The 27,767-nt window shown below is 40.7% G+C and overlaps 1 protein-coding gene across 1 annotated transcript; it reads left to right on the top strand.

The window, feature by feature from the left end:
* The first annotated feature begins 2,120 nt into the window (after positions 1 to 2,120).
* On the top strand, positions 2,121 to 27,767 carry LOC139749708 (ionotropic receptor 21a-like). The gene is made up of 6 exons (XM_071663862.1): positions 2,121 to 2,254; positions 2,521 to 2,728; positions 5,781 to 5,881; positions 23,899 to 23,937; positions 25,867 to 26,266; positions 27,570 to 27,767. The coding sequence occupies exons 1-6, from the start codon at positions 2,121 to 2,123 to the stop codon at positions 27,765 to 27,767; spliced, it is 1,080 nt and encodes a 359-aa protein (XP_071519963.1).

Consider the following 27,767-nt stretch of genomic DNA (forward strand, 5'->3'; position numbering starts at 1 on the left):
GGTTTTTGTTAGAAATGCTGTTATTGCACAAATTATTTACTATAGGTAACTGTGGATTGCAAAGAATGCCAAACTCCTGTGGGAATCCTAGGACGAAATTAGCAACAGTTAATGATTTGGTTTTGAATGGCAGTAGTTGACCTGGCTTCTTGTCCTTCTTGGCTGACTTTGATTTATCTTTACCATGGCTTTTCCTCTGATATTTGATGAACTTGTTTTTACTGTTTAGGTGACGAGATGGTTCAACTTATAAATAACCAGATATGTTCACTCTGGGTACCTCATGGTTTGTCACTATAAGATGACCTGAGTTTTTCAGTGTTGGATTGGTTTGTTGACAATGTGAGTGACTGATTTTTTTTCACCAGTTGGTTGGCTTGGTTTTGTTCCAGTGTGAATGATATGTTTATTCTGGTGGTTGAACCTTATTTGCCTTTAACCACCAACAATTTTTTATTAGTCATTGTGATTGACTTATAAAGCATAATTAAAGCTGTGGTAAGTCAGCAAGGAAGAGGATTATGTTTACAATGCCGTTGCTGTTTACTTTTCAGTTCAGTGGATTATGATGGTAGCTTATGTATGATATTTCAAGATAACATTCACATGGCAAGCAAGGCAGTTCATCAGCTGAATGAACAAAGATTTTTTAGGAATGAATTATTTTCTCGGGTATTCTTGCTGCACTGTCAGTTAAGTACATTGTTCGTATGATTAACGTGAGAAAATTGTTTTGTACCTAAGTGTAATCTTGAAAACTTCAGGAATAATAGGTGATATTGTTTACAGACAATATGGTGAATAACAGTAAAACGTTGCCCTTTGATGATGATTTAACTTCAGCTGGTGTTGTGCTTGATCTGGGTTGCCATTGTTTAGACATCTTGGTTGCCATATGTGTGCCTAACCTAGTTTGCCATTGTAATGGCTAACTGGCATGTTAATGTAAGACACTGGTTATTTGAGTGGATAATGTTGTGGCAGCCTAAGCTTATACATGGATGCCTCTAGAAATTGTGTCTCAAAAATTGATTGCTATTGATGATTGATCAAGCGTGATTTTTTTTCTTTTTTTTTTCTTTTTTAAGTTTTAGCATTGCCTGTGGTTAGTTACAGTCAACTTAGCCCTTAAATTTGAGACCTAAGAATTATCATTGTGCTGTTAACAAAATAAATTAACATTAAGAAATTAAGAAATTTTATCCCTGGGGTTAGGGGAGAGAGAATGCTTCCCACGTATTCCCTGCGTGTCGTAGAAGGCGACTAAAAGGGGAGGGAGCGGGTGGCTGGAAATCCTCCCCTCTCGTTTTTTTTTTAATTTTCCAAAAGAAGGAACAGAGAGGGGGGCCAGGTGAGAATGTTCCCTCTGAGGCCCAGTCCTCTGTTCTTAGCGCTACCTCGCTAATGCGGGAAATGGCGAATAGTATGAAAGAAAGAAAAAAAAGATATATATATATATATATATATATATATATATATATATATATATATATATATATATATATATATATATATATATATATTATCCCTGGGGATAGGGGAGAAAGAATACTTCCCACGTATTCCCTGCGTGTCGTAGAAGGCGACTAAAAGGGAGGCAGCGGGGGCTGGAAATCCTCCCCTCTCGTTTTTTTTTTTTTTTTCCCAAAAGAAGGAACAGAGAAGGGGGCCAGGTGAGGATATTTCCTCAGAGGCCCAGTCCTCTGTTCTTAACGCTAACTTGCTAACGAGGAAAATGGCGAATAGTTTGAAAGAAATATATATATATATATATATATATATATATATATATATATATATATATATATATATATATATATATATATATATATATATATATATATATATATATATATATATATATATATATATACATATATATATATATATATATATATATATATATATATATATATATATATATATATATATATATATATATATATATATATATATATATATACATATATATATATATATATATATATATATATATATATATATATATATATATATATATATATATATATATATATATATATATATATATATATACATATATATATATTTCTGGTGTAGCTTGTACATTGAGAAATGTGTGCACAGGTGAGTGGGGGTCGATGGAGAACGGGAGTTGGACAGGGATGCTTGGCGACGTGTACCGAGGAGAGAAGCAGATGACCATCAACTACTTCACTGTCACTAGGCAGCGGGCGCAGGACTTCGACTTCTCCGTTTCCTACTTCACTGAAGGGTAGGCCACCTGCGTCTCTCATGACCACCTCCTTAGTGTCGTCGGGTCACCACCGTGTTTGTCCCTGTCAACGGGCTCAAGTATGGTGGAATTATTACCCTTCATGATCATGACTTATTATCAAAGGTAGAAACGAGACTTTGTGGTCATGAAAGAGGTTAAATACTTAATATAATCTGACATAAACAGCGTGGCCATGACATTGTGTAAGCCATGGTGAATATATTTACCATATGCACTTGACTCAACGTGAACTGTGGCCTCAGTTGCTGGGTGTCGTGGCCCATCATCCACAGGTTCGGCATCACTCTCCTGGTTCCCGTTCCTTATCCTCGTTGGACCAGTGTGGTGCGTCCCTTCACAGGCCCTGTGTGGGCAGCCACGGCCGGGCTTCTCCTTCTGGCCACCGCCTTCCTCTATGCCCTCGCCAAGCGGCGCATTCCTGCCATCGACGCCTTCTTCCTCGTCCTTATGGTGAATCTAAACTTATTCTCATGTTCTCATAATGATTAACTTCACGACAGAACAAAAGTAAAGGGCTTACAACTTTCTTCTTTCATTCATAATCGTCATCCCGTTTCTCGCGTTAGAGAGGTAGCGCAAAGGAACAAACGAAGAAAGACCGCATTCGCTAACACCCATTAACTCGCTGTCATGTGTAATGTATCGAAATCACGGCCCCCCCGTCCACATCCAGTCCCAACAAACTTTTCTATGTTTTTCCGCAGACGATTAAAATTACCTAATTCAATCCATTGGCAGAACCTCCTTCCCTGTATACCACCGTTTCATTTCACTCTATCCCGTGCATGCTTTTCACTCTGCTGCATATTCAGGCCCCGATCGCTCAGAATCTTTTTCACTCCATCCATCCATCGTTGGGGGGGTTTGCGTGGAGCAGTGATGGCTTGAGTTATGGCAGCGGGGATTTTTCTCTCCCTGGTATGTGGGTTTAACCATACTGCAGAGCTTGGGCTCTCACACCAACACATGCTGGCTATTTTCTCTTCTTTATTTTTCGTTCTTCCCTTCTTCTTCTGTAAAAAGTGGAATGGTCATTTATTTGAGTTAAAATGAATTTCTAAGGTAGAATATTCTAAACTGTATTAAGAGCGTTGAACAGCCTTAGATGCTCCTGCGCTTGCCTTGAGCCTTGATTTCATAATCCAATCCAATTTACCCTTCCATCTCCAGCTGGTCTTTCCTTCTTCCATTACCCTCCACTTTTGAGATATATATCTTCTTTGTGAACATCTCCTCACTCATTTTCTCCACCAGCCTAAACCGTTCCAGCAGATACATCAAGCACAACCAATGGCGTGAGTTGAGGAAACGGGGGCCATAATGGTCGTAATCACAAAACAGGAGCGTATATTGTTGGTGATATTTCAAAAACCTTTCAACTCGGTGAAGTTTGTATCATATTCACAACTTCCTCCAATGCTACAGGTTCACGATACGACATAAGTTAGATACTCGTAAGCTACGGAATCAGTTAAGGAAACGCTGGGATATGTCTGACACACAACGATTCATAACATTATATTGTCCAAAGTTCCAGCCACAAGTTGCCTGGAGGGGCGTCAGTATTGCAGTTCAACCAGTAAGCCAGTAAACGACATCATATCATGGAGATTAAAGTAAATGGAATTCTGTAAATTTAGTTAAATTATATTTGTGAATCCATCTAGATAAACCCTGTTAATACAGTAAAAAGACATCTTGCAAATTCATTTAAAGAACGTTTCAATTTTTACTCCACATTAGGTGTTCCGGACAATTTCAATTTGAGGTAATACAGTATTTCACTGGCATAATTCTGCACACACTCACAGAGAATCCTGTAACTTACTTCTTGCCAAATCATATTCATACTTAGAACTTCTTCCGCTGTTTCTCATCCTCATTATAAACATTGAATATCATCAACCAAGTATCAGACTAACTTTGGAGTCTGTTCTGGCCACCTTGTAAGTTAACGTAATCCTCCACGTTTTTCACATTCCTCGTGACATATGCATCATCTGCAAACATATTCAGACAGGAGCCCATACCTTGTGTCAAGTCATGCACACAGATAAAGACAGAACCCTGTGGCACTCCGCTGGAGACCTCAACCCATTCCATGAAGGCTCCTTTGATATTAGTTCTTTGTTCTCTTCCACTAAGGTAATCTATTCACTGAAGTACCGTTCCCCTTAATCCTACGTGGTGATCCAGTTTCTTAATCAGCATCCCATGTGGTTATAGCATCAAATGCTTTTCGGCACTCCAGATGCAATTATTCAACAACGCTTCCTTTTGTTAACTACAACATATTTCAGTCCATTACAGAAATCTAAGAGGTTCGTTACACATTCAATATATTCCTTGTAAAGAAAGGATGACCCCGCATGGGAGATATTACCAGAATGAGAGACAACGCATTCTGTTCCTTAAATAAAGTTGTGACGTTTGATCCTTCTACAATCCTTTGGTACATCACAAACAGTATTTCAAGAAGTTTATCATGCATATCTGCACACATCTTCAGCATATAGGATGACATTTCTTCATTGCCACGAGCCTTGTATGCGTCAAGATCCTTTAGTATTCTGTTGATGTCTTCTAGATATCTAAGTACTTTGTGAGACCTACTCCTCATTTCGTCTCACTGATGTTGGGGTTATAATGTCTTCCACTGTGAGAACACATTAGAACTTGGTCTATTCCTCACATACTTTACACCTCTGTAACTCTTCTCTCTCTGATTAATGATACAATTTGCAGATGAGTTTATGAAAAAGTTTTGGATTTTCTCCTGACTTGTCTACAATATTTTTTTCCATTGCTTTTGTTTCTCTTTTTTTTTTTTACCCTGCTGTACTTGTTCCTTGCTCTCTTATGCCTTACATACGCTGGCTAACTGGAGTTCCGTCTATATCTCCGTCACAGCACATTTCGAAGTTTGTTGTTTTATGACATATTTTTACCGAACCTTTCCTCCTCTTTTTTAGTCTTTCTTTAGTATTTGAGGTTAGCAGTACCCACGATCCTACTCATTCACTGTTCTTTGGTTCAGGGCTACTGAACACCATATCCCATTTCGCGATACCTTTGTTGTTAAATACCGTGTGGTTTCCAGTGTTATAACTCATCTTTAAGAGTAGGCTAGGATGTATTTTGATTGTCCATGTTTTCAAGAAAGACTCAAGAAAACGGGGAAAGATTAACTGTACCTTTGCATACAGGGAAACTTGACATTGTCAACCAAGTAACTCCAAACCAAAACCTAGCTTAACTTTTGGTAAGAGTTCATAGACAACCTTGAAGTGTTTGTGCGAGTATTGTCACTGAACAGAGAGAGAGAGAGAGAGAGAGAGAGAGAGAGAGAGAGAGAGAGAGAGAGAGAGAGAGAGAGAGAGAGAGAGAGAGAGAGAGAGAGAGAGAGAGAGAGAGAGAGAGAGAGAGAGAGAGAGAGAGATGGTTCTTCCCCCAGGGTGTGACCAACGAACCTGTGTGGCATGTACCTCGAGAGTGGTCCCAGAGGATGTTCCTGGCCGCCTGGTGGGTGGCTGGTTTTGTCCTCGTCGTCTGCTACACCGGCAACCTCATCGCCGTCCTCACTGTGCCCACCTTCCCCTCCAGGTGAGCCTCAGTTGGCCTTACGTCATGGTGATATCATGTAAACCTTCCAGGGTGAACCAAGACGAGCTCGGCCTTCCTTCCAGGGAAATGTAGGAGAGTCCCGTCCATGTAGGTGATCTTCTGAGTGAGCGTCTTTGTCAGGTGAATCTTGATGGATTTAGCGTGTAACAAAACACTCTTTAATGGACAACAGGTGAGTCTCGACATACGGCAATCTAGGTAAGGCCTCGACAACATTCTGGACGCCTCTTCCCTCATTTCCCTAATGAACTTTGGATTATGTGCCATTGATCTTCTCCCCGGGAAAGACCGTACTTAATATGGGCCTTGAGTCTGTCACATCGACCAATTCAATTAGTTATCGTGACGTATTCACGGGTTGGCCATTATCGACCACGCATGGGTCCTGGTTGTGGCAGTGGATCCACATTCAACCCAGCAATTCAGTCTCACACAACTCGGGCTTCTCTTCTTCTGTATCTGTCCAGATAATCCCCCAAAGGATTACCAGTAAGATGCTTCCAGATCCTTGAAATGAATATCCTTGACCACTGCCTAACATACAATGTCTGTATGTTATATTATTGTACTAACTTTATCATTGTTTCTCAATGTATGAATTAAGTATCACTTCCTTAGAAATGGCAACCGTTTTATGGTACCTGAGACGAGGCGGTCAACTGAATACTCTAACCAAGACCATCTCACTAACGCTATATATATATATATATATATATATATATATATATATATATATATATATATATATATATATATATATATATATATATATATATATATATATATATATATATAACTCGGATATCAGTGCCTTTCAGATATTGTGTACCAGTATGTTCGTGAAGTTATGACAATACATCATCTATAATTGTTAGATTTATTTTCTCTGTGATACATTGGTTGCAGGTAGTGCAATTCTATTGTTTTCAATTGAGTTGCAGCTTGCTAAATCAGCTTTTCTTGAAGTCGGGAGTCAACTTTTTCCTTACTGCAGAGTGAACATCAGAAAAAGTGCATTGTTTCATCTGCCCATGTTATGGGCTTTAGAGATTAATTGATTTTAGTTTTTGTTATAGGCATACTTGAGTGCATGTTCACTTATCTAAGTTCCTTTTTTTGTGGTTGATTGTCTTTTTGTTGAACACACTTCTTTGAAAAATTGATGGTGATGGAAGAACAGTAGAATTACTAGTTGGGGAGCATTTGCTAAAATTTCCATAGAAACTAGGGCTTCAACCTCAAAGTATTATAAAAAGAAGTGTGTTTTTTCAGTATTTCATTATACTGATGCATCTCTCTATGCTATTGACGTTTGTGTAAATGAATTATACATTTCCCTTTTCCATAGCCAGAGTTTGAGCCATTATGTGACATTCATTTTTTCATTTCATTTCAAGCTAGAAGTTTCAGTTTTCTAAATTGTTTCTTACATTTTTCATATGTTTATATATGTATATGTGTGTGTGTGTGTATATGTGCGTATGTATGTGTATGTATATATATATGTATATATATATATATATATATATATATATATATATATATATATATATATATATATATATTATCCCTGGGGATAAGGGTGAAAGAATACTTCCCACGCATTCCTCGCGTGTCCTAGAAGGCGACTAGAGGGGACGGGAGCGGGGGGCCAGAAATCCTCCCCTCCTTGTATTTTTTAACTTTCTAAAATGGGAAACAGAAGAAGGAGTCACGCGGGGAGTGCTCATCCTCCTCGAAGGTTCAGACTGGGGTGTCTAAATGTGTGTGGATGTAACCAAGATGTGAAAAAAGGAGAGATAGGTAGTATGTTTGAGGAGAGGAACCTGGATGTTTTGGCTCTGAGTGAAACGAAGCTCAAGGGTAAAGGGGAAGAGGGGTTTGGGAATGTCTTGGGAGTAAAGTCAGGGGTTAGTGAGAGGACAAGAGCAAGGGAAGGAGTAGCAGTACTCCTGAAACAGGAGTTGTGGGAGTATGTGATAGAATGTAAGAAAGTAAATTCTCGATTAATATGGGTAAAACTGAAAGTTGATGGAGAAAGATGGGTATTTATTGGTGCATATGCACCTGGGCATGAGAAGAAAGATCATGAGAGGCAAGTGTTTTGGGAGCAGCTGAATGAGTGTGTTAGTGGTTTTGATGCACGAGACCGGGTTATAGTGATGGGTGATTTGAATGCAAAGGTGAGTAATGTGGCAGTTGAGGGAATAATTGGTATACATGGGGTGTTCAGTGTTGTAAATGGAAATGGTGAAGAGCTTGTAGATTTATGTGCTGAAAAAGGACTGATGATTGGGAATACCTGGTTTAAAAAGCGAGATATACATAAGTATACTTATGTAAGTAGGAGAGATGGCCAGAGAGCGTTATTGGATTACGTGTTAATTGACAGGCGCGCGAAAGAGATACTTTTGGATGTTAATGTGCTGAGAGGTGCAACTGGAGGGATGTCTGATCATTATCTTGTGGAGGCTAAGGTGAAGATTTGTATGGGTTTTCAGAAAAGAAGAGCGAATGTTGGGGTGAAGAGGGTGGTGAGAGTAAGTGAGCTTGGGAAGGAGACTTGTGTGAGGAAGTACCAGGAGAGACTGAGTACAGAATGGAAAAAGGTGAGAACAATGGAAGTAAGGGGAGTGGGGGAGGAATGGGATATATTTAGGGAATCAGTGATGGATTGCGCAAAAGATGCTTGTGGCATGAGAAGAGTGGGAGGTGGGTTGATTAAAAAGGGTAGTGAGTGGTGGGATGAAGAAGTAAGATTATTAGTGAAAGAGAAGAGAGAGGCATTTGGACGATTTTTGCAGGGAAAAAATGCAGTTGAGTGGGAGATGTATAAAAGAAAGAGACAGGAGGTCAAGAGAAAGGTGCAAGAGGGGAAAAAGAGGGCAAATGAGAGTTGGGGTGAGAGAGTATCATTGAATTCTAGGGAGAATAAAAAGATGTTCTGGAAGGAGGTAAATAAAGTGCGTAAGACAAGGGAGCAAATGGGAACTTCAGTGAAGGGCGCAAATGGGGAGGTGATAACAAGTAGTGGGGATGTGAGAAGGAGATGGAGTGAGTATTTTGAAACTTTGTTGAATGTGTTTGATGATAGAGTGGCAGATATAGGGTGTCTTGGTCGAGGTGGTGTGCAAAGTGAGAGGGTTAGGGAAAATGATTTGGTAAACAGAGAAGAGGTAGTAAAAGCTTTGCGGAAGATGAAAGCCGGCAAGGCAGCAGGTTTGGATTGTATTGCAGTGGAATCTATTAAAAAAAGGGGTGACTGTATTGTTGACTGGTTGGTAAGGTTATTTAATGCATCAGACTGGGGAAGAGAAGTGTTGTTTCAGAAGTGGTAGAGGATGTGTGGATCAGGTGTTTGATTTGAAGAATGTATGTGAGAAATACTTAGAAAAGCAAATGGATTTGTATGTAGCATTTATGGATCTGGAGAAGGCATATAGAGATATAGTTGATAGAGATGCTCTGTGGAAGGTATTAAGAATATATGGTGTGGGAGGTAAGTTGTTAGAAGCAGTGAAAAGTTTTTATTGAGGATGTCAGGCTTGTGTACGTGTAGGAAGAGAGGAAAGTGATTGGTTCTCAGTGAATGTAGGTTTGCGGCAGGGGTGTGTGATGTCTCCATGGTTGTTTAATTTGTTTATGGATGGGGTTGTTAGGAAGGTGAATGCAAGAGTTTTGGAATGAGTGGCAAGTATGAAGTCTGTTGTGGATGAGAGATCTTGGGAAGTGAGTCAGTTGTTCGCTGATGATACAGTGCTGGTGGCTGATTCATGTGAGAAACTGCAGAAGCTGTTGACTGAGTTTGGGAAAGTGTGTGAAAGAAGAAAGTTAAGAGTAAATGTGAATAAGAGCAAGGTTATTAGGTACAGTAGGGTTGAGGGTCAAGTCAATTGGGAGGTAAGTTTGAATGGAGAATAACTGGAGGAAGTAAAGTGTTTTAGATATCTGGGAGTGGATCTGGCAGCGGATGGAACCACGGAAGCGGAAGTGAATCATAGGGTGGGGAAGGGGGCGAAAATCCTGGGAGCCTTGAAGAATGTGTGGAAGTCGAGAACATTATCTCGGAAAGCAAAAATGGGTATGTTTGAAGGAATAGTGGTTCCAACAATGTTGTATGGTTGCGAGGCGTGGGCTATGGATAGAGTTGTGCGCAGGTGGGTGGATGTGCTGGAAATGAGATGTTTGAGGACAAAGTGTGGTGTGAGGTGGTTTGAACGAGTAAATATTTAAGGGTAAGAGAGATGTGTGGAATTAAAAAGAGCGTGGTTGAGAGAGCAGAAGAGGGTGTTTTGAAATGGTTTGGGCACATGGAGAGAATGAGTGAGGAAAGATTGTCCAAGAGGATATATGTGTCGGAGGTGGAGGAAACGAGGAGAAGTGGTAGAGCAAATTGGAGGTGGAAAGATGGAGTGAAAAATATTTTGTGTGATCGGGGCCAGAACATGCAGGAGGTGAAAGGCGGGCAAGTAATAGAATGAATTGGATCGATGTGGTATACCGGGGTTGACGTGCTGTCAGTGGATTGAATCAGGACATGTGAACCGTCTGGGGTAAACCATGGAAAGTTGTGTGGGGCCTGGATGTGGAAAGGGAGCTGTGGTGTCGGGCATTATTGCATGACAGCTAGAGACTGAGTGTAAACGAATGGGGCCTTTGTTGTCTTTTCCTAGCTCTACCTCGCACACATGATGGGGGAGGGGGATGGTATTCCATTTGTGGCGAGGTGCCGATGGGAATGAATAAAGGCAGACATTGTGAATTGTGTGCATGGGTATATAGGTGTCTGTGTGTGAATATATATGTTAACATTGAGATGTATAGATATGTATATTTGCGTGTGTGGACGTGCATGTATATACATGTGTATTGGGGTGGGTTGGGCCATTTCTTTCATGTGTTTCCTTGCGCGACCTCGCAAACGCGGGAGACAGCGACAAAGCAAAAAAAATAAGATAAATAAATAAATAAATATAATTATGTATATATATATATATATATATATATATATATATATATATATATATATATATATATATATATATATATATATATATATATATATATATATATATATATATATATCAGCCACCAGCGCTGTATCACCAGCGAACAACAACTGACTCACTTCCCAAGCTCTCTCATCCCCAACAGAATTCATACTTGCCCCTCTTTCCAAAACTCTTGCATTTACCTCCCTAACAACCCCATCCATAAACAAATTAAACAGCCATGGAGACGTCACACACCCCTGCCGCAAACCTACATTCACTGAGAACCAATCAATTTCCTCTCTTCCTACACTTACACATGCCTTACATCCTCGATAAAAACTTTTCACTGCTTCTAACAACTTGCCTCCCACACCATATATTCTTAATACCTTCCACAGAGCATCTCTATTAACTATCATATGCCTTCTCCAGATCCATAAATGCTACATACAAATCCATTTGCTTTTCTAAGTATTTCTCACATACATTCTTCAAAGCAAACACCTTATCCACACATCCTCTACCACTTCTGAAACCACACTGCTCTTCCCCAATCTGATGCTCTGTACATGCCTTCACCCTCTCAATCAGTACCCTCCCATATAATTTACCAGGAATACTCAACAAACTTATACCTCTGTAATTTGAGCACTCACTTTTATCCACTTTGCCTTTGTACAATGGCACTATGCACGCATTCCGCCAATCCTCAGGCACCTCACCATGAGTCATACATACATTAAATAACCTTACCAACCAGTCAACAATACAGTCACCCCCTTTTTTAATAAATTCCACTGCAATACCATCCAAACCTGCTGCCTTGCCGGCTTTCATCTTCCGCAAAGCTTTTACTACCTCTTTTCTGTTTACCAAATCATTTTCCCTAACCCTCTCACTTTGCACACCACCTCGACCAAAACACCCTATATCTGCCACTCTATCATCAAACACATTCAACAAACTTGGTGACTGAGTTTGGTAAAGTGTGTGAAAGAAGAAAGTTAAGAGTAAATGTGAATAAAATCAAGGTTATTAGGTACAGTAGGGTTGAGGGTCAAGTCAATTGGGAGGTGAGTTTGAATGGAGAAAAACTGGAGGAAGTAAAGTGTTTTAGATATCTGGGAGTGGATCTGGCAGCGGATGGAACCATGGAAGCGGAAGTGGATCATAGGATGGGGGAGGGGGCGAAAATTCTGGGAGCCTTGAAGAATGTGTGGAAGTCGAGAACATTATCTCGGAAAGCAAAAATGGGTATGTTTGAAGGAATAGTGGTTCCAACAATGTTGTATGGTTGCGAGGCGTGGGCTATGGATAGAGTTGTGCGCAGGTGGGTGGATGTGCTGGAAATGAGATGTTTGAGGACAAAGTGTGGTGTGAGGTGGTTTGAACGAGTAAATATTTAAGGGTAAGAGAGATGTGTGGAATTAAAAAGAGCGTGGTTGAGAGAGCAGAAGAGGGTGTTTTGAAATGGTTTGGGCACATGGAGAGAATGAGTGAGGAAAGATTGTCCAAGAGGATATATGTGTCGGAGGTGGAGGGAACGAGGAGAAGTGGTAGAGCAAATTGGAGGTGGAAAGATGGAGTGAAAAATATTTTGTGTGATCGGGGCCAGAATATGCAGGAGGTGAAAGGCGGGCAAGTAATAGAATGAATTGGATCGATGTGGTATACCGGGGTTGACGTGCTGTCAGTGGATTGAATCAGGACATGTGAACCGTCTGGGGTAAACCATGGAAAGTTGTGTGGGGCCTGGATGTGGAAAGGGAGCTGTGGTGTCGGGCATTATTGCATGACAGCTAGAGACTGAGTGTAAACGAATGGGGCCTTTGTTGTCTTTTCCTAGCTCTACCTCGCACACATGATGGGGGAGGGGGATGGTATTCCATTTGTGGCGAGGTGCCGATGGGAATGAATAAAGGCAGACATTGTGAATTGTGTGCATGGGTATATAGGTGTCTGTGTGTGTATATATATGTTAACATTGAGATGTATAGATATGTATATTTGCGTGTGTGGACGTGCATGTATATACATGTGTATTGGGGTGCGTTGGGCCATTTCTTTCATGTGTTTCCTTGCGCGACCTCGCAAACGCGGGAGACAGCGACAAAGCAAAAAAAATAAGATAAATAAATAAATAAATATAATTATGTATATATATATATATATATATATATATATATATATATATATATATATATATATATATATATATATATATATATATGTATATATATATATATATATATATATATATATATATATATATATATATATATATATATATATATATATATACATATATATATATATATATATATATATATATATATATATATATATATATATATATATATATATATATATATATATATATATATCAGCCACCAGCGCTGTATCATCAGCGAACAACAACTGACTCACTTCCCAAGCTCTCTCATCCCCAACAGACTTCATACTTGCCCCTCTTTCCAAAACTCTTGCATTTACCTCCCTAACAACCCCATCCATAAACAAATTAAACAGCCATGGAGACGTCACACACCCCTGCCGCAAACCTACATTCACTGAGAACCAATCAATTTCCTCTCTTCCTACACTTACACATGCCTTACATCCTCGATAAAAACTTTTCACTGCTTCTAACAACTTGCCTCCCACACCATATATTCTTAATACCTTCCACAGAGCATCTCTATTAACTATCATATGCCTTCTCCAGATCCATAAATGCTACATACAAATCCATTTGCTTTTCTAAGTATTTCTCACATACATTCTTCAAAGCAAACACCTTATCCACACATCCTCTACCACTTCTGAAACCACACTGCTCTTCCCCAATCTGATGCTCTGTACATGCCTTCACCCTCTCAATCAGTACCCTCCCATATAATTTACCAGGAATACTCAACAAACTTATACCTCTGTAATTTGAGCACTCACTTTTATCCACTTTGCCTTTGTACAATGGCACTATGCACGCATTCCGCCAATCCTCAGGCACCTCACCATGAGTCATACATACATTAAATAACCTTACCAACCAGTCAACAATACAGTCACCCCCTTTTTTAATAAATTCCACTGCAATACCATCCAAACCTGCTGCCTTGCCGGCTTTCATCTTCCGCAAAGCTTTTACTACCTCTTTTCTGTTTACCAAATCATTTTCCCTAACCCTCTCACTTTGCACACCACCTCGACCAAAACACCCTATATCTGCCACTCTATCATCAAACACATTCAACAAACTTGGTGACTGAGTTTGGTAAAGTGTGTGAAAGAAGAAAGTTAAGAGTAAATGTGAATAAAATCAAGGTTATTAGGTACAGTAGGGTTGAGGGTCAAGTCAATTGGGAGGTGAGTTTGAATGGAGAAAAACTGGAGGAAGTAAAGTGTTTTAGATATCTGGGAGTGGATCTGGCAGCGGATGGAACCATGGAAGCGGAAGTGGATCATAGGATGGGGGAGGGGGCGAAAATTCTGGGAGCCTTGAAGAATGTGTGGAATTCGAGAACATTATCTCGGAAAGCAAAAATGGGTATGTTTGAAGGAATAGTGGTTCCAACAATGTTGTATGGTTGCGAGGCGTGGGTCATGGATAGAGTGGTGCGCAGGAGGATGGAGGTGCTGGAAATGAGATGTTTGAGGACAATGTGTGGTGTGAGGTGGTTTGATCGAGTAAGTAACGTAAGGGTAAGAGAGATGTGTGGAAATAAAAAGAGCGTGGTTGAGAGAGCAGAAGAGGGTGTTTTGAAATGGTTTGGCCACATGGAGAGAATGAGTGAGGGAAGATTGACCAAGAGGATATATGTGTCGGAGGTGGAGGGAACGAGGAGAAGAGGGAGACCAAATTGGAGGTGGAAAGATGGAGTGAAAAAGATTTTGTGTGATCGGGGCCTGAACATGCAGGAGGGTGAAAGGAGGGCAAGGAATAGAGTGAATTGGAGCGATGTGGTATACCGGGGTTGACGTGCTGTCAGTGGATTGAATCAGGGCAGGTGAAGCGTCTGGGGTAAACCATGGAAAGCTGTGTAGGTATGTATATTTGCGTGTGTGGACGTATGTATATACATGGGTATGGGGGTGGGTTGGGCCATTTCTTTCGTCTGTTTCCTTGCGCTACCTCGCAAACGCGGGAGACAGCGACAAAGCAAAAAAAAAAAAAAAAAATATATATATATATATATATATATATATATATATATATATATATATTATATATATATACATTGCGATGGATAGGTATATATTTTCCGTGTGTGGAGGTGTATGTATATACATGTGTATATGGGTGGGTTGGGCCACTCTTTCGTCTGTTTCCTTGCGCTGCCTCGTTAACGCGGAAGACAGCGACAAAGCAAAATGAAAAAAATATAAATCAATAAAATTAATGTATACATATATATATATATATATATATATATATATATATATATATATATATATATATATATATATATATATATATATATATATATATATAGCATGCTTTCCGACATGTTTCATGAGCTCCTCTTCGCCAACGGAACTACCTTGGCCTACCAGTGATGCTACTACGTTTGTGAATCAAGAACCATTGCAACACAAACCTCGCCAGGTGGTAGAGTGTCCCGCAGTGTATCGTGACAGACTTCCCCAGAACTTTTTTAAAGGGGAAGTAAATTTTTATAGTTGTGTTACTGGAGTGATAGTTTTCATACATGGTGCTTTGACAAGAAAATAGTGAAATTGGAAAAAATGTAGCTTAGACATTGAAGCTTATTGATACAGTGGTTAAATTGATGAGAACTACTATTGACGTTGTGTAAATAAATTATACATTTCCTTTTTCCATAGCCAGAGGTTGAACCATTATGTGACATTCATTTTTTCATTTCATTTCAAGCTAGAAGTTTCAGTTTTCTAAATTGTTTCTTACATTTTTCATATGTATATGTGTGTGTGTGTGTGTGTGTGTGTGTGTGTGTGTGTGTGTGTGTGTGTGTATATATGCGTATGTATGTGTATGTGTGTGTTTTTTTTTTATTATACTTTGTCGCTGTCTCCCGCGTTTGCGAGGTAGCGCAAGGAAACAGACGAAAGAAATGGCCCACCCCCCCCCCCCATACACATGTATATACATACGTCCACACACGCAAATATACATACCTACACAGCTTTCCATGGTTTACCCCAGACGCTTCACATGCCCCGATTCAATCCACTGACAGCACGTCAACCCCGGTATACCACATCGCTCCAATTCACTCTATTCCTTGCCCTCCTTTCACCCTCCTGCATGTTCAGGCCCCGATCACACAAAATCTTTTTCACTCCATCTTTCCACCTCCAATTTGGTCTCCCTCTTCTCCTCGTTCCCTCCACCTCCGACACATATATCCTCTTGGTCAATCTTTCCTCACTCATTCTCTCCATGTGCCCAAACCACTTCAAAACACCCTCTTCTGCTCTCTCAACCACGCTCTTTTTATTTCCACACATCTCTCTTACCCTTACGTTACTCACTCGATCAAACCACCTCACACCACACATTGTCCTCAAACATCTCATTTCCAGCACATCCATCCTCCTGCGCACAACTCTATCCATAGCCCACGCCTCGCAACCATACAACATTGTTGGAACCACTATTCCTTCAAACATACCCATTTTTGCTTTCCGAGATAATGTTCTCGACTTCCACACATTCATCAAGGCCCCCAGAATTTTCGCCCCCTCCCCCACCCTATGATCCACTTCCGCTTCCATGGTTCCATCCGCTGCCAGATCCACTCCCAGATATCTAAAACACTTCACTTCCTCCAGTTTTTCTCCATTCAAACTCACCTCCCAATTGACTTGACCCTCAACCCTACTGTACCTAATAACCTTGCTCTTATTCACATTTACTCTTAACTTTCTTCTTCCACACACTTTACCAAACTCAGTCACCAGCTTCTGCAATTTCTCACATGAATCAGCCACCAGCGCTGTATCATCAGCGAACAACAACTGACTCACTTCCCAAGCTCTCTCATCCCCAACAGACTTCATACTTGCCCCTCTTTCCAAAACTCTTGCATTAACCTCCCCAACAACCCCATCCATAAACAAATTAAACAACCATGGAGACATCACACACCCCTGCCGCAAACCTACATTCACTGAGAACCAATCACTTTCCTCTCTTCCTACACGTACACATGCCTTACATCCTCGATAAAAACTTTTCACTGCTTCTAACAACTTTCTTCCCACACCATATATTCTTAATACCTTCCACAGAGCATCTCTATCAACTCTATCATATGCCTTCTCCAGTTCCATAAATGCTACATACAAATCCATTTGCTTTTCTAAGTATTTCTCACATACATTCTTCAAAGCAAACACCTGATCCACACATCCTCTACCACTTCTGAAACCACACTGCTCTTCCCCAATCTGATGCTCTGTACATGCCTTCACCCTCTCAATCAATACCCTCCCATATAATTTACCAGGAATACTCAACAAACTTATACCTCTGTAATTTGAGCACTCACTCTTATCCCCTTTGCCTTTGTACAATGGCACTATGCACGCATTCCGCCAATCCTCAGGCACCTCACCATGAGTCATACATACATTAAATAACCTTACCAACCAGTCAACAATACAGTCACCCCCTTTTTTAATAAATTCCACTGCAATACCATCCAAACCTGCTGCCTTGCCGGCTTTCATCTTCCGCAAAGCTTTCACTACCTCTTCTCTGTTTACCAAATCATTTTCCCTAACCCTCTCACTTTGCACACCACCTCGACCAAAACACCCTATATCTGCCACTCTATCATCAAACACATTCAACAAACCTTCAAAATTCTCACTCCATCTCCTTCTCACATCACCACTACTTGTTATCACCTCCCCATTTGCGCCCTTCACTGAAGTTCCCATTTGCTCCCTTGTCTTACGCACTTTATTTACCTCCTTCCAGAACATCTTTTTATTCTCCCTAAAATTTAATGATACTCTCTCACCCCAACTCTCATTTGCCCTTTTTTTCACCTCTTGCACCTTTCTCTTGACCTCCTGTCTCTTTCTTTTATACATCTCCCTCTCAATTGCATTTTTTCCCTGCAAAAATCGTCCAAATGCCTCTCTCTTCTCTTTCACTAATACTCTTACTTCTTCATCCCACCACTCACTACCCTTTCTAATCAACCCACCTCCCACTCTTCTCATGCCACAAGCATCTTTTGCGCAATCCATCACTGATTCCCTAAATACATCCCATTCCTCCCCCACTCCCCTTACTTCCATTGTTCTCACCTTTTTCCATTCTGTACTCAGTCTCTCCTGGTACTTCCTCACACAGGTCTCCTTCCCAAGTTCACTTACTCTCACCACCCTCTTCACCCCAACATTCACTCTTCTTTTCTGAAAACCCATACAAATCTTCACCTTAGCCTCCACAAGATAATGATCAGACATCCCTCCAGTTGCACCTCTCAGCACATTAACATCCAAAAGTCTCTCTTTCGCACGCCTGTCAATTAACACGTAATCCAATAACGCTCTCTGGCCATCTCTCCTACTTACATAAGTATACTTATGTATATCTCGCTTTTTAAACCAGGTATTCCCAATCATCAGTCCTTTTTCAGCACATAAATCTACAAGCTCTTCACCATTTCCATTTACAACACTGAACACCCCATGTATACCAATTATTCCCTCAACTGCCACATTACTCACCTTTGCATTCAAATCACCCATCACTATAACCCGGTCTCGTGCATCAAAACCACTAACACACTCATTCAGCTGCTCCCAAAACACTTGCCTCTCATGATCTTTCTTCTCATGCCCAGGTGCATATGCACTAATAATCACCCACCTCTCTCCATCAACTTTCAGTTTTACCCATATTAATCGAGAATTTACTTTCTTACATTCTATCACATACTCCCACAACTCCTGTTTCAGGAGTATTGCTACTCCTTCCCTTGCTCTTGTCTTCTCACTAACCCCTGACTTTACTCCCCAGACATTCCCAAACCACTCTTCCCCTTTACCCTTGAGCTTCGTTTCACTCAGAGCCAAAACATCCAGGTTCCTTTCCTCAAACATACTACCTATCTCTCCTTTTTTCACATCTTGGTTACATCCACACACATTTAGGCACCCCACTCTGAGCCTTCGAGGAGGATGAGCACTCCCCGCGTGACTCCTTCTTCTGTTTCCCATTTTAGAAAGTTAATACAAGGAGGGGAGGATTTCTGGCCCCCCGCTCCCGTCCCCTCTAGTCGCTTTCTACGACACGCGAGGAATACGTGGGAAGTATTCTTTCACCCCTATCCCCAGGGATAATATACATATATATATACATATACACATACACACACATACACATACATACGCACATATACACACACACACACACATACATATATATACATATGAAAAATGTAAGAAACAATTTAGAAAACTGAAACTTCTAGCTTGAAATGAATGAAAAAATGAATGTCACATAATGGTTCAACCTCTGGCTATGGAAAAAGGAAATGTATAATATATTTACACAAACGTCAATAGCAGTTCTCATCAATTTAACCACTGTATCAATAAGCTTCAATGTCTAAGCTACATTTTTCTCCAATTTTCTCCAAATGTGTGTGTATGTGTATATATATATATATATATATATATATATATATATATATATATATATATATATATATATATATATATATATATATATATATATATATATATATATATATATATATTTATTATCCCTGGGGATAGGGGTGAAAGAATACTTCCCATGCATTCCTAGCGTGTCGTAGAAAGCGACTAGAGGGGACGGGAGCGGGGGGCCAGAAATCCTCCCCTCCTTGTATTTTTTTAACTTTCTAAAATGGGAAAAAGAAGAAGGAGTCACGCGGGGAGTGCTCATCCTCCACGAAGGCTCAGATTGGGGTACCTAAATGTGTGTGGATGTAACCAAGATGTGAAAAAAGGAGAGATAGGTAGTATGTTTGAGGAAAGGAACCTGGATGTTTTGGCTCTGAGTGAAACGAAGCTCAAGGGTAAAGGGGAAGAGTGGTTTGGGAATGTCTTGGGAGTAAAGTCAGGGGTTAGTGAGAGGACAAGAGCAAGGGAAGGAGTAGCAGTACTCCTGAAACAGGAGTTGTGGGAGTATGTGATAGAATGTAAGAAAGTAAATTCTCGATTAATATGGGTAAAACTGAAAGTTGATGGAGAGAGATGGGTGATTATTAGTGCATATGCACCTGGGCATGAGAAGAAAGATCATGAGAGGCAAGTGTTTTGGGAGCAGCTGAATGAGTTTGTTAGTGGTTTTGATGCACGAGACCGGGTTATAGTGATGGGTGATTTGAATGCAAAGGTGAGTAATGTGGCAGTTGAGGGAATAATTGGTATACATGGGGTGTTCAGTGTTGTAAATGGAAATGGTGAAGAGCTTGTAGATTTATGTGCTGAAAAAGGACTGATGATTGGGAATACCTGGTTTAAAAAGCGAGATATACATAAGTATACTTATGTAAGTAGGAGAGATGGCCAGAGAGCGTTATTGGATTACGTGTTAATTGACAGGCGCGCGAAAGAGATACTTTTGGATGTTAATGTGCTGAGAGGTGCAACTGGAGGGATGTCTGATCATTATCTTGTGGAGGCTAAGGTGAAGATTTGTATGGGTTTTCAGAAAAGAAGAGTGAATGTTGGGGTGAAGAGGGTTGTGAGAGTAAGTGAGCTTGGGAAGGAGACTTGTGTGAGGAAGTACCAGGAGAGACTGAGTACAGAATGGAAAAAGGTGAGAACAATGGAAGTAAGGGGAGTGGGGGAGGAATGGGATGTATTTAGGGAATCAGTGATGGGTTGCGCAAATGATGCTTGTGGCATGAGAAGAGTGGGAGGTGGTTTGATTAGAAAGGGTAGTGAGTGGTGGGATGAAGAAGTAAGAGTATTAGTGAAAGAGAAGAGAGAGGCATTTGGACGATTTTTGCAGGGAAAAAATGCAATTGTGTGGGAGATGTATAAAAGAAAGAGACAGGAGGTCAAGAGAAAGGTGCAAGAGGTGAAAAAAGGGCAAATGAGAGTTGGGGTGAGAGAGTATCATTAAATTTTAGGGAGAATAAAAAGATGTTCTGGAAGGAGGTAAATAAAGTGCGTAAGACAAGGGAGCAAATGGGAACTTCAGTGAAGGGCGCAAATGGGGAGGTGATAACAAGTAGTGGTGATGTGAGAAGGAGATGGAGTGAGTATTTTGAAGGTTTGTTGAATGTGTTTGATGATAGAGTGGCAGATATAGGGTGTTTTGGTCGAGGTGGTGTGCAAAGTGAGAGGGTTGGGGAAAATGATTTGGTAAACAGAGAAGAGGTAGTAAAAGCTTTGCGGAAGATGAAAGCCGGCAAGGCAGCAGGTTTGGATGGTATTGCAGTGGAATTTATTAAAAAAGGGGTTGACTGTATTGTTGACTGGTTGGTAAGGTTATTTAATGTATGTATGACTCATGGTGAGGTGCCTGAGGATTGGCGGAATGCGTGCATAGTGCCATTGTACAAAGGCAAAGGGGATAAGAGTGAGTGCTCAAATTACAGAGGTATAAGTTTGTTGAGTATTCCTGGTAAATCATATGGGAGGATATTGATTGAGAGGGTGAAGGCATGTGCAGAGCATCAGATTGGGGAAGAGCAGTGTGGTTTCAGAAGTGGTAGAGGATGTGTGGATCAGGTGTTTGCTTTGAAGAATGTATGTGAGAAATACTTAGAAAAGCAAATGGATTTGTATGTATCATTTATGGATCTGGAGAAGGCATATGATAGAGTTGATAGAGATGCTCTGTGGAAGGTATTAAGAATATATGGTGTGGGAGGCAAGTTGTTAGAAGCAGTGAAAAGTTTTTATCGAGGATGTAAGGCATGTGTACGTGTAGGAAGAGAGGAAAGTGATTGGTTCTCAGTGAATGTAGGTTTGCGGCAGGGGTGTATGATGTCTCCATGGTTGTTTAATTTGTTTATGGATGGGGTTGTTAGGGAGGTGAATGCAAGAGTTTTGGAAAGAGGGGCAAGTATGAAGTCTGTTGTGGATGAGAGAGCTTGGGAAGTGAGTCAGTTGTTGTTCGCTGATGATACAGCGCTGGTGGCTGATTCATATGAGAAACTGCAGAAGCTGGTGACTGAGTTTGGTAAAGTGTGTGAAAGAAGAAAGTTAAGAGTAAATATGAATAAGAGCAAGGTTATTAGGTACAGTAGGGTTGAGGGTCAAGTCAATTGGGAGGTGAGTTTGAATGGAGAAAAACTGGAGGAAGTGAAGTGTTTTAGATATCTGGGAGTGGATCTGGCAGCGGATGGAACCATGGAAGCGGAAGTGGATCATAGGGTGGGGGAGGGGGCGAAAATTCTGGGAGCCTTGAAGAATGTGTGGAAGTCGAGAACATTATCTCGGAAAGCAAAAATGGGTATGTTTGAAGGAATAGTGGTTCCAACAATGTTGTATGGTTGCGAGGCGTGGGCTATGGATAGAGTTGTGCGCAGGAGGATGGATGTGCTGGAAATGAGATGTTTGAGGACAATTTGTGGTGTGAGGTGGTTTGATCGAGTAAGTAACGTAAGGGTAATAGAGATGTGTGGAAATAAAAAGAGCGTGGTTGAGAGAGCAGAAGAGGGTGTTTTGAAATGGTTCGGGCACATGGAGAGAATGAGTGAGGAAAGATTGACCAAGAGGATATATGTGTCGGAGGTGGAGGGAACGATGAGAAGTGGGAGACCAAATTGGAGGTGGAAAGATGGAGTGAAAAAGATTTTGTGTGATCAGGGCCTGAACATGCAGGATGGTGAAAGGAGGGCAAGGAATAGAGTGAATTGGATCGATGTGGTATACCGGGGTTGACGTGCTGTCAGTGGATTGAGTTAGGGCATGTGAAGCGTCTGGGGCAAACCATGGAAAGTTGTGTGGGGCCTGGATGTGGAAAGGGAGCTGTGGTTTCGGGCATTATTGGCATGACAGCTAGAGACTGAGTGTGAACGAATGGGGCCTTTGTTGTCTTTTCCTAGCGCTACCTCGCACACATGGGAGGGGAGGGGGTGGGTATTCCATGTGTGGCGAGGTGGCGATGGGAATGAATAAACGCAGACAGTGTGAATTGTGTGCATGGGTATATATGTATGTGTGTGTGTGTGTGTATACATATATGTGTACATTGAGATGTATAGATATGTATATTTGCGTGTGTGGACGTGTATGTATATACATTGTGGATGGGGATGGGTTGGGCCATTTCTTTCGTCTGTTTCCTTGCGCTACCTCGCAAACGTGGGAGACAGCGACAAAGCAAAATAGAAAAAAAAATAAAATATATATATATATATATATATATATATATATATATATATATATATATATATATATATATATATATATATATATATATATATATATATATATATATATATATATATATAAGGATGTGAGAGTTGTACTCAGTGCAAGGATGAATCAATCCCTTGTATAAACGGATTGTTTTCTAATCTTTACGAAAACCCTACACAGTTCAGACGACTGCTTCCACTGGGCAAGTGCATCTGCCATTTTGTAGTGATATTTTGAGTGTACCTGTGTATCCGGATAAGTGAGTGGCAATTGATCGGTAAACCTTCAATGTTTACACTGTAGTTCTTTCATCGTGGCCATGAGGGACCTCGAGATATGATGAAACGAGGGTTGTAGTGTTGTAGGAATGTGTGATGCTCAAGACGTAAACGAGAGTGTAACTCTTTTATATCTAGAAAGTTTGGTTTCAGATGTGTGTATGTCCGATGGGATGGTTATTAAGAAGAAATGTTTGTTTTCTTGCAAGACTGTATATCTATTTTATGTGTACAGTTTTCTTATTAACACCATCATTATTGGTATATGAGCAATATCTTTAAAGGCATCTTACATATAGATAATAAAGCGTTCCGCAGATCTGGATCTTTCAGTAAAGTATTTTGTGGTTTTCAGGATTCACACCATAGAGGAGCTAGCAGAAAGTCCATACAGGTATGGTCTCGTCCATTACTTTACTCTCCTTTGTTATATGAATCTGATGCCTTAGCACTTCGCTATTCCACGACTGGGATGTCCGCTGCATTACTCTGTTCCACAACTCTGCTTACCCTGTATTACCATGATCCGATACTCTGCATTCACAACATTACTCTGTTTCATGACTTTGTCGCCCCAGCTCTACTCTGTTTTGTGACTCTACTTCCCCAGCACTCTGTTGTATTCTACCATTCTGCAGCCATGCACTACACTGTTCCATCACTCTGTTGCTCGGCAGTGCTCTGTTCAACCACTCTCCTGCTTCAGTATCACCAAGCTCCACAACACAGCCCCATCTCTTCTGCGTTCCATGACTCTTCGGCTTAGCATTACTCTATTCCACGACTGCTGCTTCAGTAGTACCCGGTTCCACCGTTCTACCAGCACTCTTCGTTGTCACTTCTTTGCTGCACAGAACAACCCTGCTCCACTTCTTTTTACTGCACACAACTTCACAGTGGCGTCTTGCTTTTTATTAAAACTCATTTTAATCCTGTAATGAAAATTGTAGTAGCAGTTGTAATTCGACTTAATTTTTGCAGAAACTAATGATAAGTTTGGTAAGAAGGTAGCGTAAGGCTAGTTTATAGGTCCCCCACACAGACACTAGAGGTAGACGAAGCACTATCATCAGTTAGGAGAAATATGGAATGGACGCGATTTGATCATAGTGGGAGATTTTAACATAGCGATATCTTAGTTGGGAATCCATTTCCACTAACTTCTGGCATGCCCTCAATGTAAATTTGTTTGACTGCGCTAATACAACTAGTTGAGAAGAAAAAAAAATACTCGAGACGCGAACATATTTGATTAAGTGAGGGAAGTGATTTTCGATATTGCATGTGATTTTGGTCCACATAAAAGTAGCTAAAGAAATACCAAATCTTAGGATTACATTTTAAGGATTTTCACAAGCAAGGCTGGGACGATATGTAAGAAAACGGCATGGACATAACTTGGAAAAGTTTCAGTAAAACTTTCGAAAAGAAGAGGAAAAATATGTGCTGATGCATAATTGATATTTTTCTAAATAAAAGCCAAAATGATGGAAAAATAAACAACGATACAAAGAAATACCAGTTGTTTAAGAAAGAGAGGCATATAAGAAACTAGAAAGCCAGCTTTCTTTCTCATATATATCAATGATTTAGATAATGAGCTGCATCATAAAATGTCGAAATTTGCAAATGAAAGTATGCTTGGATATAAATCTACAACTGAATGAAACGTATGTAAAGTTTTACATATCGGCGGTAAAAAAGAGAAGGAAACTCGTGTGTAAATAACATAAAAGATTTGGGTGTAATAATCTCTGGTGACTCAAAGCCATGTAAATGTTTCAATTTGAATTAGGCGAAGTACATTTTCTTCAACAGGGCTGTGAATATGTGGAGAGATTTAAGAATTTGAGACGCTGAAAGCAGTACCATAGACACCAAAGACACTTTTAATAACAGAATTGATAAATATATCACTTTTAGTCCACGATTATTATTATCAGCGCCCCTTTGTTACATGAACAGCTTGCAGTTTTGTCTCTGTCAAACATCTGTATGCCTTGCTACTCTTATCAAACAAATTTGTGAGTTACTGATATTTTCCATTATCACGAACAACCTCGAGAGCACCCAATAGTCTTCCGCTATTTGAATTTCATTGTATTTAAGTTGTTCTTACATTGTTGTCCTTGTAAATATGATCGGCGCTGTCGGAACACTGCGACGGATGGTAGCCTGATCTTGTCTATCTTGACCTGAGCCAACCTTGTGTTGTGCATTAGATAACTTGGCTGTCTTCCAAACTGGTTATTTTTGAAGGAGGAACCCATCACAATGTCCATCATCAGCTCTTGGTGTAAAACGTGAAACATATCTTCGTCAGGTTGTGCATGCACGACTTCGGGGAGTTCGTCCCGGAGGCTTTAGCTACGGCGACTGAATGGGCGCTCTTCACCTTAGGGGCCAAGCTGGACCTGGCACCCTTCATCCCAGAGATGCCCTACGAGGGCGCTGAGGGTTGCGTTGAGATGGTGCTGGCGGGAACCCACGCCCAGATCGATACACTGTCCTACATGGAGGTCCTCTACATCAACCTTGGGCACGGCAGTCGCATCTACACCATGAAGGAACAGGTCTACAAAGGTAACCTGGCCTTTGTCTTCCAGAAGGGTACACCTTGGAAGTTCAAGTTCGACGACGGCCTTCAGCGGATGGTCGAGGCCGGGCTGGTGCATAAATGGTACAGCGATCTGATGGGCGAGTTCAAAATGGGAATTGAAGAGGTAATGAAGGGAAATGAATTCTGAAGAGAGAGAGAGAGAGAGAGAGAGAGAGAGAGAGAGAGAGAGAGAGAGAGAGAGAGAGAGAGAGAGAGAGAGAGAGAGAGAGAGAGAGAGAGAGAGAGAGAGAGAGAGAGAGTATACATTTCTTCAGTTAATACAAGCACACTTTCACTAATACTTCTCGAACCTTTGGCCACGATGGATGTGAAAATGAGTCGATCGTGGCCAGTCACCTTGGAATGGTTGTAATGCCTGATTGTGATGAAGCACTTTAAAGCCATAACGCTGGTATATGGTGCATTTCGTTATATATAGTCACTTATGATAGAATAATTTGTGTTGAAATATTGCCCTGAAACCGGAATGTGTATTACTGGGGCATATCATCAGCTCTGACACGTGTGAAATTCATAGTATACTCCAAACTAATGAGAAACGACAGAGAGGTGAGTTGCCAAACGCGGATATGATGAAGAGGGAAACTGAGGCTTCAGTGAAGCAGACGCTGTATATGATACGTTTCGAGCCTATGTTGAACTTGGCATCGGAGCAGATGTGATAGTCACATACCATCCTCTCGTAATGTATACATATCCAAATCATAACCATATAACGGTGTGATATGTGGTATGTGGGATACGTATTGATTTGTGGTAAATGATATTAATCTTTTTGATGGCTATATGATATATAGGTTTAAACAATGGACTGACGTTAGCCACAGCAGCCAAACTGACTGATATATGTCCACAGGCGGAATGGGTTACAAAATAATCTTACACACACAACAGTCTCATTAATGTAGCCATTTCCCTTATGAGCTGACGACTCTAATATCGTTGTTCTAATTGCTCTCCTCCGGCTAGTGCCAGACGATTTCATCCAGCAAACGACAAGACACCGTACTGACGAAGAAGCATTATCACCGTAACATATTACCTAGTAATTATGCTACGGTTACATAACCGATATATTACTCTGACTTCAAGATATATGGGCTATGCATTACCGAGATAAAGCGACAAGACTTATCACTGCCTATGTAATAATGATCCACTGGCACCTCATTCATCCACCCAGAGCAAAGGTACACAGGGCTACCACCTGCTCCATACAGGGAGAGGTGTTTCCAAATTCTTTGTTCGCACGTCTCAGAATGCATGGTGCTTGCAGAGTTTGAGAAGTATTTGGTGAGAGTGTACATGTTATAATTGCAATTATTCTATAAGGCATACAACGTACTGGATCAGCATGCACGATATAGACTTGACAACTTCATCTAACTCATAATGAGTGTCAGTAGCAGCTGCAGGATCTATGTTTTCATCACCAGGGCTCATCTTCACAGCTACAGTCTCTGACACTGGCGCACCTTCAGGGTCCTCTTTACCTCCTGCTTACTGGCCTCATCATCTCCACCGTCTGCTTCATCGGAGAACAACTTATGTACTTCTTAGCCTTCACAACTGCTTCTGGAGACTTTCCACTCCAGGGAAGATAA

The sequence above is a fragment of the Panulirus ornatus genome, chromosome 8 (genome assembly GCF_036320965.1).
Source record: "Panulirus ornatus isolate Po-2019 chromosome 8, ASM3632096v1, whole genome shotgun sequence".
In the NCBI taxonomy this organism is placed as follows: Eukaryota; Metazoa; Arthropoda; class Malacostraca; order Decapoda; family Palinuridae; genus Panulirus; species Panulirus ornatus.